General features: G+C 32.7%; 3 protein-coding genes across 3 annotated transcripts in view; 2 read left to right on the top strand and 1 right to left on the bottom strand.

Moving 5' to 3' along the window:
• The window catches only part of LOC119833348, a 4135-nt gene extending 2956 nt beyond the window's left edge, over positions 1–1179 (top strand). Inside the window, exons 4-6 of the mRNA XM_038357335.1 lie at positions 1–447; positions 519–710; positions 883–1179. Coding sequence (XP_038213263.1) covers positions 1–447; positions 519–710; positions 883–1028 — 785 coding nt within the window. The 3' untranslated portion in view covers positions 1029–1179. The remainder of the gene's footprint in view (positions 448–518; positions 711–882) is intronic.
• A 298-nt stretch (positions 1180–1477) lies between these two features.
• On the top strand, positions 1478–6829 carry LOC119833195. Its single transcript, XM_038357096.1, has 6 exons — positions 1478–2937; positions 3099–3369; positions 3446–3781; positions 3862–4449; positions 6259–6450; positions 6667–6829. The coding sequence occupies exons 1-6, from the start codon at positions 2863–2865 to the stop codon at positions 6807–6809; spliced, it is 1605 nt and encodes a 534-aa protein (XP_038213024.1). The 5' UTR covers positions 1478–2862; the 3' UTR covers positions 6810–6829.
• Positions 6799–12940, bottom strand: part of LOC119833194 — a 12906-nt gene continuing 6764 nt past the window's right edge. Inside the window, exons 2-4 of the mRNA XM_038357095.1 lie at positions 8158–11107; positions 7905–7972; positions 6799–7681 (exon numbers count right to left, since the gene is read on the bottom strand). Coding sequence (XP_038213023.1) covers positions 7643–7681; positions 7905–7972; positions 8158–11107 — 3057 coding nt within the window. The 3' untranslated portion in view covers positions 6799–7642. The remainder of the gene's footprint in view (positions 7682–7904; positions 7973–8157; positions 11108–12940) is intronic.

The following is a 12940-nucleotide window of genomic DNA, read 5'->3' as shown; positions in this document are numbered from 1 at the left end:
CTTTAAAACTGGAACAATACCTAAAGGAAACTGAAGATGAAAATGAAGCTGAACAATCAAAGTTCATTACTAATAATAATCAAACCATTGATAAAATTCTCGAAGAGGAAAAGGAAGATGAAGAAGAAGACCCTTTAGAAAACCTAACGTTTTGTGAAAAAGTTGCAATATTCTTTGATTTAGATCTTTTAAAAGATTTCACATTTATCAATCTAATGCTTGGAATAACACTCGCAAATTTTAACGAATTAAATTTTTCAATTCTTACTCCATTTATTTTAGGAGATTATGGAATGACAAAATCCCAAATTGCATTCTTTATGTCACTTTTGGCCGGAGTGGATATTTGTGTGCGCTTTTGCATACCTTTTGTGGCTGGCAAAATCGGTTGGGATAATAATTCATTCTTCTTATTTGGGGTTATGTCAATGGCCATGGGAAGAGTCGGTAATCATTTTATTTTTATTCATATATTTCACAGCAACATTCGGTATCTAACAATGATAATTGTATTTCAGTGTTAGCTTATTGTCAAGATTATACTATAGTACTCTTGGTCGCTGTTATGATTGGTTTCGGGAAGGGTTTACGAACAGTATTCATGGCCCTCGTCATCCCCACTCATGTTCCGCTCCAAAAACTTCCTGGCGCTACCGGTATACAACTCTTGACAGCTGGAATCGTTTATCTTAGCTTGGGTCCCGTTGTTGGTAAGAATTAATATTTATATCTCCTGCAATTATTTTCATTTAGACTATTCGTGAACACAACATTGCTATTTTTAATATTTGCTGAACTAATTAAAAATGAAACTGGCATCTATAAGTGTACAGATGAAATTTTATATATTGTTTGTACAAGCATCAAGCGGTTTACTTTCAGGTTGGATCAAAGACAACACGACTACTGCAGTGACATTGCATTGTTTGAACATTTTCACTTGGCTCACAGCCATCTCGTGGGGCTTGGAAAAATATTACATCATACGAAAGCAGAATGCAATCGATGCAGAAACTGTCAAATCGTGATATTACAATATTAAAAACTGTATTAGATCCAATAAAAATAGTTTTAAACGATGTTTCTTTTCATTTCCATTGTTCGGGATTTTATGTAAATGCCATAAGTGAATAATGCCGAATACGGCCTATTAACCAATAATGTTGATTAGTGTGGCCAGTGATGGTATGGAGGTCAACTTGCTGCCAGTATCATTTAAACACTCGTGAATTGTGTTGTGATAACAAATCCTCTTATATCCGATTGTTAAAATACTTGTTTGTACACGTTAGAGTTCACATCTAAATAATTTCAAGACCATAACTGCCATACTAAAAAGCATCCTTTTCTGACGAACAAACTGAAATTCGTTTTGTTTTTTACATTGTTATTTTTATAGAATATAAATTTTATTTATTTTTTAAGTTATTTTCTAAGATGTGAATAATACAACTAACAAAGATATATGGTTTGTGCTATGAGTTTTAAATGTTATTTTAACAAAAAAAGTGAAATGTCAGATTTTTAGATGGTGGCGTAAGTACTAAGAAGTATCGATTATCCAATTGAATTATAATAGTGTTAAAATTCTATAATCCCTTATAAATATCCCGTTGTCAATTTCGTCACATAGATAACTAGTTTACTTCTAATCATTTTATTTAAAAGATAAACTTAATCCCATTCGTGACCATTAATTTATCGTCGATAAGAAATGTAAATGCTATAATGCGTATATTTTAGATAAGTAATTTTACCAATTCTAAAGTTGCTAAGCGCGAATTGATGATAAAAATGCTTTGATTGAGTCATACAAAAATTTTAAGTCGCTTTCAAAATAAACACTCGCATACATCATTTTATGAGGAGTGGTCAAAGCATAAAGAACACTGAACTGGCTCATTCCTATAAAACAAGCAACGCAAATGTGGCTTTAATGATAGACAGGATGAAATAGTTACGATAAGACAAGCTTAGGGAAGTGCTAGCGAAAGTACCAATGCTCTTAAAAAACCTTTGGAATTTACGTCAATAAACCCTAAATATATGAGCTAATAGTTCAGTAATCAACAACAACGTATCACGTCAGTCATAGATTTTATGTAAATATCTTGATAATTGTTAACATTTGTTCTTTTGTTCATTTTCAAATGGTCATTGACACCGCGATAAAATGATAAAATAAGTCATTTTCTATTTGAGCTCTACATTGTTAAAACTCTCTATCGTGTTATCAATTAGGTATCGGGTAATTTATGCAAAATTGTGAATTCGTTTTTAATCTTTAAGACTTTGATATATTTAGTACTATTTTTAACCGAATAAATACAATCCTATTAAATATCTTTATAGCAAATATCTCATATTACTAACCTAACCTAACCACACGATTAACCCTAAAATAGATATTGAAAGATAATATTATTTAGTAGATGATGATTTATAAAGAAGAAACTCTTATTTTTAGATTTCCTCAAAGAAGTAGCATAACCTCATATCTAAGGCATTAACATCTGTTTTGACTATAAATAATTAATCAATTCTTTAATTCGATAAACATTAGGTAAATAAGTCTGTAGGCCAATAAAACTTCAGTGTTGATAATAAACGACATTAAAGTCAGACCGATAACAAGTGTCGGAATGTCTACTTTTGTACGAGTTACTCGCCAGCGTTCTTCCATTCATGCGGGTACTGCTCCTGTGCTATTTAGGACATTAAAGTCAATAAACTGTTAAGTGGATTATCTCGGGCACAAATGACCCGGTAGTGCACTTGAATAGTGATAATGGCTTCTAACTGCACAAATAGTTAAGTTACCGTCGATGAAGAAATGTGAATATTGCATCAATTTATCTTACAATGGCTCGACCTAACAAAGTGCCACCTGATGGAGGTTATGGCTGGGTGGTCACTTTTGCGTACGCCCTTAACAATGTAAGTAATAGATTTAATTGATTGATGTTTTATGAATTATTTTCAGGCATAAATGAATAGGTCTGTGAAATCAAATTAAAAATCAGTGTCTAGAAAATTTGTCAGTTAACTATCTCAAAGTAAAAAGAGAACTCAATATAAATTAAGTTTCTTAATTCCAGGTAGTCGTTTTACCCCTCATAGCAGGGTTCGGTTTGATATTTCAAGAAGCATTTGCAGAGACGGGCATGTCTGCTACACAGGGGACGCTTATAATTATTTTCAATCATGGCAACGGAATGCTCTTATCATTCTTTGGTGGCCCTGTTTTACGACGATTTGGATACAGAAAGGTTGCAGTGGCTGGGGCCATACTCGTGTCCCTCGGTTTGATGCTGACCGCGGTATCTACGAGCTTTTGGCTATTCTTCATCTCCTATAGTATTATTAACTGTACGTACTTTTCTCATATTAAACAAATATTATTTTATACTGTGTATGTGCTATATCAAAATTATCGCTTTTCCAGCCATGGGGGTTGCAGCTGTTATGGCAGCGTTTTCTTTAGCTATAAATTCATTCTTTAGAGAAAAAAGGGGGCGCGCGATTGGGGTTGGGATGTCTATAACTGGACTTGGTGCTATTTATACGCCATTAGTTATGAGTGTACTTATTTATGCCTATGGCTGGAGGTATGCCGTTCTTATTTTGGGTGCAATATGTCTGCATTCTCTCCTGGCTGCGTGTCTACTCAGACCAGCAAAATGGTACTTAATATCTCCTAAATCTGAAGAAGAGGAACCCTTAAATAAAGATTCTGGTGTCGAACTGATAAACGGGAGCGTAACTGCCTCAAAAGAAATTGGTAAGATACTTTGTTATATTAATGAGGATAATGAACGTATAGTTTGAATGATGATAAGAATGTTTTTTTCACTATTTCAGGAATACATTCTTTACCACATCTTGAACAACAAATTGAAAATGGAGATGTACCATCGAAAAGTATGTCTATGCACGCTCTGACGAATGGCAATAGTTTTCACAATAGAAATGCAGTGTCTCATCCAGACATTCGGAAGAACACTCCTGAGTCACCTTTGGCGGAGTCAAAGTATAAGTGGTGGGAATCTCAAGAAATCAATTTAGGAAGCTCGATCAATATATTTCGAGAAACTGAAATTGTGAACGAAAAGGACATTGCGTACGAGTTAAACAAGGAAAATAAGACACGCTTCAAAAAGTTTGTCGACTTCTTTGATTTGACATTACTCAGCGATCCAGTATTTGTAAATATTTTAACTGGACTATCGCTTGCATCCTGCGTAGAGACAAACTTCTCGCTTTTATTTCCAATAATACTCAAAGACATGCTACAATTTGAAACATCCGAAATTGCACAGATCATGGCTATCATTGGATTTGCGGATACGCTATTTCGATTGTTATCCCCCTTTATTGGAGAGTGGTGTAATAAGCCCCCAAGAATTATGTATATGGTTAGTTTACTAGTCATAATCTTTACCAGGACAAGTGAGTATTAAGATTTTTGATTTTTAATTTATTTATTATTGCGAATTTTGTACCTATGCATAACAAGTAACAATAATAATACATAGTATTTTTAAAACTCAAAGTGTAGGCTCTTGGTAGGTTTTAATGCATACAGTGTTATCTAAATTAGTTGGGTAATGTCGTGATAGCCATTAATTTGTTTTATTTATTCCATAAAGAATCACTACAGTTAATTAACTACTAATATATATTTATGGTATAAGCAGTGGTGGCTCAGTGGTGAGAACCTCGGACTTCAAAAATCGATAAGTCCGGTTTCGAGACCGGGCGAGCGTGCAGGAAATAAATTGATTTTTCAATTTATCTGCTCATGTGGATAACATCACCACTGCTTAAAACGGTGAAGGAAAACATCGTGAGGAAACCGGCATGTCCAAGAATCAAAAAGTTCGACGACATGTGACATCTGCCAACCCGCACTTGGCCAGCGTGGTGGATTATGGTCTCAACACTCAAAGAAGGCCTGTGTCCCAGCAGTGGGAACATACAAGGGCTGATGATGATATATTTATGGTACCTGCGTAAACTGGCTTGGTACCGGGGTAAAATGTAGCCCATGTGTTAATAGAGACTGCAATCAATCTTTATGTCAAATACTGTCTTATATAATACATTCTTTCAAACTTTCGCATTTTTTAAATTAGTAGGACGCAAAGGAGTTATCATTGAATAATATGCCATTATTCAAAACAATTAACTTTCCTAACCGAATCTCGGCTCTATAGATATAAAGAGTAGCCCGCAAAATATATTAAGTGTTTTACGTGTATTATAGGGTACTAGCTGTGACCCGGGGTTGAAACCGCGTAAGTCCGTATCCCGTAGGAATATCGGTATAAAAAGTGCCTATGTGTTATTTCAGTTGTCCAGCTATCTACGAAGCAAAATAGTATTATTATTCACCAATAGATGTCAGGAAAAAAAAAATACGAATAAAACACGAATATGACATTTTCTAAAGAAAATTCCTAGCTAGATCGATTTATCGCCCCCGAAACCCCCTATATACTAAATTTCATGAAAATCGTTGGAGCCGATTCCGAGATATACAAGAATTGCTCGTTTAAAGGTATAAGATAAATGATCTGTCGATCTGTCAATGTAGGATCTCCACTCTCAGAGAAAAGGGATATTATTTTGGATAGGTACAATTTTCTCGTTTTATATATTAAAAGATTATTATAAAACTTACATAATTGAAAGATAGATTTCTGAGAACAACATATTGTACACACATTCGATTTGTTTTATTTAATGACTCATATGAAAGCTACCGGTGCATACATAATACAGAATTTGTGATTATGGAAGATTTCACGTGAGTAATAATACAATATAATTAAAATAAATGAAGGTCGAGTAATAGAATGCGATAAGATAAAACAATATCACAAGAAAAGTAATTAGTTATCATACATCAACGCATGAGAATAATGTTACACAACTACATATAATAATTAGATGATATGAAAATAGTAATATAAAACATACATAACATTTTATAATTGAAACAACCAATTAAATAGATACATACTGAATTAATAATTTTTGTATCTTCCTTAGTATTTGTTATTTTTAATAATATAAGAATTTATATTTCGCTTAAAATGAAATACTACGATAAACTCAAAGTATGATTGTATTTCTAAGATTAATTATATTTGTCTCTATGTGTACACAATATCGTCCTTAATAACTCCTCTTGACTGCGGGCCGCGACCTAATAAGATAACTTGTAAGTTATAACAAACTATATCTATGTTTCAGTAATGCTATTTACAAATTCTTTCATTGGAATGGTGCTAGTAGCTCTGGCAATCGGCATCACCAAAGGAGTGAGAACAGTCTACATGAACATCATCATACCAAGCTATGTACCGCTGGAACGGTTACCATTTGCATCTGGTATTCAAATGTTCTTTAACGGAATTGTCATCATAACTATTGGATCATTTCTAGGTAAGATTTATTCTTATCCTCAGAACACTTACAAGAATATCAGGAAATTATGTATGTATAACACAAAATCTGAAAGGGATATACAAAGATGTTATTCTAAATCACAATCAGTATTTTGAAATACATATTTATAAACTATTGTTTGTTGTGTTTGTTATTGATTTTGCCACTACGTAACTTTTAATATGTTTAAGAGAAAATTAATTTTCTTTTCAGGTCGTATACGTGATGCTTCGGGGTCATATAGAGCACCGATCGTTGTTCTCAATTTTGTTACGTTCTTGACTGTTATACTCTGGTGCGCAGAATTTTTATACTTTAGAATGAAAAGTAATAAAACAGGGCAACCAAATGAATGAGCAACTTTCGTTCGTATAATTGCTATGATATAAATTTACAAGTCTCTGTATATGCTTAAATTAATGTACAAACATATTGAAAAGTCATTCACAATATTGTAATACGTAATATTTATTTATCACTTAATACTTATTGTAATATAAGTCTCTACAACTTAATAATAAATTGTACTAGGTAGTTATTTACAAAAGTTATTATGTACAAAGTTATGAAATAATATTGTAAATACAACTAATTATAGAAATAATAAATTTGTTTAAATAACTTCTCGTTTCAAATTTGATTCATACACCAAATTTAACGTTAAATAATTATTATAATTTGATCTGCAATATGGAATTATGACAGGATTTCCAAATGCAAATCACATTATTCAAAGCAATGGCTCTTATAAAAATCTTATTACACACTTAACCTTTAAACTCTACTAAGCTACAAAACTTTACATGACACTATAGTTTTTATTTTACGCAAAACGAAGATACAATCAATTGTCGGTATTTATAATCAATGCAAATATATACAAAAATATATATATTTGAATTAATTTTTATAATCTTCAGACCGTGTAAATTTTAATCTTACAGGAAGTATATTACCTTTTACAACGCTTATTACGTAAATACACTACAAGTTTGTAAAAGATTTTATAGATACATTACATTCTACATTAGACTACTTTGGACTTATCTGACAGTTTAGGCTAAAAGGGCGCTTATCTATGGTAAAGCTGCACTTTAACTGTATAAAATCCATAAGGTCACTTCACAGTTTCAATAGAACAATTGTTAATGCCACTATCACATACAAGTCTTCACATTCTGTAAATCCATTATCTACGGGACTCTACGTTTTTGGGTTCTTCTTCCTCCTGCAACAAGACAAAAGTTTATTTATTCAACTCTCCATAGTCATTCTGGGCATAATACATTCCTAGAGCATTAACTACTATGAAATTTTGCAATACCAGTAATTAAATAAAATGAATAAAATCATATTTCACCTAATTCTAATAAAAATTATCATATTTCACCTTATTCTAATAACACAAGGAGAGAAAATAGTGTTTGTATAAAGTATAACATGGAAATTACCTCATTTTCAATAGGATTGCCTTCAAATGAAGAGTTTTCAGTAAACATTCTGTTCTCCAAGTTGTTAACTGTAAAAATACAATTTCATTAAATGTTGTATAAAGTATTATGTTGTAGTTTATATGTGCCGTCAATACATTTGCTACTCAATAACAAAACTGTAGGATCATATGTTTAAATCAAAATGATGTATGGCTTAGATCATCATTATTATATTTTGAAATAGTATCGTATATAGTAACTTAACACTTACTTGTTTGATGCCATCCTTTTGAAAAGAGATATGTTTGTTCTCCAATAGCAGGACGATTGGAGAATCGGGGTGATTTAAATGGTAGTTTATCATAGGATTCTTCACTGCTATATGATTGAGATTCTATTTTCTTGTTGTATTCATACTCATTTGAAGAATTTGATTTTTCCCGCCATGGTTTAGATGTTACAACATATACTTTTTCTTTCGTTAAAGGAGAAATAGATGTTTGTATATAACCCCAAGGTGGAGGAGTGGTTGTAACCTTCCTAAACTTTGATGCAGCGGTGTATATATGAGGTTTGTAATCTTCATATGATAATTTGGTTTTCTCACTTTGATGATTTAATTTAGAGCGTTCAATTGTATTGTATTGCTTAAATGGCTTCGGTAATATGCTGCTACTCTTATTTTCCCTGACCACGTATTGTATGCTACTTGAACCTTCGTGATCATAAATGTCGTAATTAAAAGTATTAGCTTCTGTAGGCAAGCTCGTAATCGGGCTTAGTGTCGTCAAAAATTCGTCAGGAATTTGTTTCGCGTACTTTTCACCGGACCTAGATTTTTCCGGAGTCCTGAATTCTTTAGAATATTCTTGTTGAGTCCAATCATCAATTGTATGTTGCAATTTTATAATATCGAATGGAGGTTCTTTAACATCATATAAGTCATTAACAGGAGGCGTATTTAAGGGATCCGAAATATAATGCTCTGTCACAGTAGATGTTGGCTGTTCAGTAGTTGACATAAAACTTTCGTAATTTTCTGTATTTGTATTCAAAATATTTGATTCGGTATTACTTTGCACCTTTCTAGGCTGGGCTTCTTTTTCTAGAGCCACCGGCCAATCTTTAAGGTCATAGTATTTATCATTGCCTTGGTGCCCACTTGTATATGGAACAATTATTTGAACAACTTTGGACCGGTTAATATTTTGTTCCTTTTTTGCAGGTGAGATTTCTTGTGAAAAATAATTCCTACTTTCATCCCAAGCACTTGTTAACGTAGAATCTTGTGGTGTTTCCGTAGTTGGGATTTCATCATATATTTCGTATTCCTTTTTATTTTTAGGAGTAGAAGGAGTAATAAAGCTAGCAAAATTTTTGTGTGGAGCGCTAGGCTTAAGATATAGTAATGGTGAATCAATGTGCTGTAAATTACTCTCCGTACGGTATTTATCAATGTCTTCATCTTTTAATCCTCTTAAATCAGCAAACACTGGTCTGTGATTAGATGGAACACTGAATTGTTGTTTTAATTCTGATGGCAGTATGGTATCATATAAATCATTTGCATAGTCAACTCCAGTACTTTCAAAACTAGAATCATCATTAGTCTTTGATGCTGAAACGTGGTCTTCCGAAGCTTGTGGAGTAATATCATGATTATCGTCGACAACAAAACTATTTGGAATATTTCTATACGATTTTGTCTGATTAGTTTTAGTAATATCAATATCAATAATAGGTGACTGAATAACAGTATGTGGATATTCAATGGAATGTACGAATTCAGCTATTGGTATACTTTTAGCAATGTTTACGTTATTTAAATGTTGATCGATGTTACTTATTTCTTTTCCATTATTAGTTAAATGATTGAGTGGTAAACGTTTAAATGGCCGTGCATTAAATATAGGTGGCAATGGTGACACACTTAAATTAGGTAAAGCAACGGGTTGCAGAGTATGTATGTTCCTTCCTCTATTCAAGCTAAAGGGTGCTGGATTTGCTAGAGCTAACGTGTTATTTGTATTTGGGGAAATAGGCTTGCTATCCGGTAAAACTTCTGTTTTAATTTTTAACGATTCAGCACCAGTGACCGAATATGGAATATCCAAAGCATAAGTATTTACTATCGGTTCTCCATATGAGTTTTTAAAACCGGTAGGCGATTCCACTTTAGGTAATTCAAATTCGCTCGATGGTTTGACTGTAGTGATATAATTGGTATGATCCGGCAGTTGATTATTTATCTGATAGTTAGAAATACTTGACGTAGAAGTAAAAGGTTGCTGTGTTACATACATCGAAGAGCTTGAAATATAAGATGAACTGGGTACACCATATGATGAATTCGGATTTCGAATAGACGAACTAGAACCATACGAATTACTAAATACTTCATACGAAGATGTTACAAACGGATTATTACTTGAAAGAGAATGTGTACTTAATGAAGATTCATGTGGTATTGTAACAGTGTGAGTTGGGCTTGGCGGCCCATAAGTCGAGCTTGCAGCACTGAAGCTTTCTTTGAATGTCTGTTGAGGAAGCCCATAGGTAGCATGCGAGCCATCTGTAGTATATGATGCCTGATTGGACGTCTGCTTGTTAAATCTTTGAGGAACATTTTGAATTGTATTATACACATTAGAGGAAGCGGTTGGAATGGGTGACCCATATGTTTGTTTAATTTTTTCTCTTTGATTTGTCGCTGCTAAGTCATATCTTATAACGGGTATCCATGGGGCTAAATTACAAGGATTGCAATTTTTTTGAACTTGAGGTATATTATAATTGTTAATAGATGAGCCAATATTTGCGTCATCGGCAGTCTGCTGCGAGGGAAAGAGCCACTGTGATACTTTTTGGAAAATAGTTGGCGATGGAGTAGTTGTAAAAGGGTGTGGGGGAGGAACAAAATTGAAATTATATTGCTTATAAAATGGTGCTGGAAACTTAAAATCACTAGGTAGAGAAATAGGGGGTAAAGGAGGTTGAGGCGGTGGAGGTACTTGATACTGGTAGCCGATGTCTACGTTTTGATGCTGCGACCGTCCTGCTCCTCCATGAAATGGCACGGGAAGAATCGGTATGGGCGGAGGTGGAGGCGGCCTCAATAATTCTCCAAACTGTGATGCTTCGTTTCTGTTATGGTACGTGTTATCAATTGTTGGTTCGCAGTTGCATCTTACAAATATGGCGACTAGTAACACTGGAACTGCCTGAAATAGAAAAGTATTCATTTGTTACTTACTAATTTTATTTAGCAGAGAAATTGCTTTAACCGTTCATTTTGTAATTAGCTAGAAAATTAGAGAAACACGCGCCACACTGCCATTGTAACTACTTCCCACAAGTTATTCTTTACACTTTTCTCTTTCCCATACAATACTGTTGATAAATGTCGACGGAAGAAAATGCTAGTTACAATTATTACAAAAATATAATAAACTAAAATTATTAAATAATTATACACGCTATCCACAAAAAATACATAAAAAATATAAATATAAAGTAAATGACCATATTATATAGGCTTATTTTTTATACTCTAATTGTAGTAATTCAATAAAGAATATGAATATGAAATAATAAGGAAGGTCGATAATTAAAGCCTTCTAAATTATCGGCATCATTGGATTTAGAAATGGAAAGAAGATATTTAAATAACATTATGCATGAACGACTTTTTCAATAACCTACTCATTATTCTATGGCTTTAATCGGATGAATCCGGAGCGCAAATCTATTAGGTACGTAGATGATATATTCATTGATATCTAGTTATCACATTGTCCATACCATTGTTTTATATCACACTTAAATGTCATTCAATTTGTTACAAGTAATATTGAATTCATTACTCGTATCGAGAACAAATTTCAAAACTCTAGCCATTCGTTTGGGCACATCACCTGAATAAATACGCGTATAAAAGTGAAATGTTTCTCGATGGGCTGCTTGATCACAAACATCACGTAGTATTATTGAAGGATTTTCGTCCGTAGGATCGATCGCATAATAAACAATAAAGTTATGTAAGTTCGAAAAGAAATTGAAGTGAAACTTTCAGCTTTCAATATTATGGAAGCAATTGAGGAACAATTATTCTCATTTAATTGATTTTCTTTTTGCTTTTTATTTGTATTTTTATTTATTTTATTATTTAAAGTAAATTATCTCACTAATCACCCAAATAACACTTAATACAAAGAAATGTGAAAGTTTGTTTGTTTGGATGTTCGTCCATCAATCACCTTGAAACTACTGAACGGTTTATGATGAAAATTGGTAAACAGACAGGGTATGAGCTGACTTGGAAGATAGTATACTTATTATCCCAATTAAATGCTCTCTTAGGATAAAACAGGAATCTTGATATTCGGGCGGAGCTTGGACCAGCGTCTAATCATATATATTTTTACAATGACACCCAATAACAGTTCCTTTTAAATTTTAAATACTAACTAAACTATTTAATTACCTAAATTTTTTATGATTTTTTTTAAATTACTTCATAATCTTTTTAGAACTAACGTTCACACGATATTTAAATTGTATAAAAAATGTAAGTATTACTAAAACTTTTTTAATCTTAATAAATGAAGTAATTAAAACACGCTTGGGAGAAGGCTACGTAAGAAGATATCTTAGTGTTATCATTTACTTTAGATGTTTATCTGTACTAACATATTTTTAAGAATTGGTCATTAATCTTACTTGACTGTATTCGAAAACTAACGGTTAAACGTATGATTCCAGATAAAATACAAATATTTCTTCTTAACACGATCTTAACAGTTAACATTTAATGCTTCCGTGTAAGAATTATCATATTATGTAATATAAATCTTAATTAATAATTTAAATCCTTCACTTCGACGGTTCGCAGTCCATCCGTAGAAAGCGAGCGTAAAAATTTATTACAATTATAATTATTACGTTTTTAACTATTTTAAAGGAAATAGTTGAAAACGCAGGCAAGACAAGATAAAGAAGTTGCCAAACGCATTGAAAACGCTTGGAGAAGCTTTTGGTCAATGAAGGAGCTAATG

This window comes from Zerene cesonia, chromosome 17 (assembly GCF_012273895.1).
Source record: "Zerene cesonia ecotype Mississippi chromosome 17, Zerene_cesonia_1.1, whole genome shotgun sequence".
Lineage (NCBI taxonomy): Eukaryota > Metazoa > Arthropoda > Insecta > Lepidoptera > Pieridae > Zerene > Zerene cesonia.
Note: the sequence above shows the minus strand (reverse complement) of the source record. Positions and strands in the feature narration are given on the sequence as shown.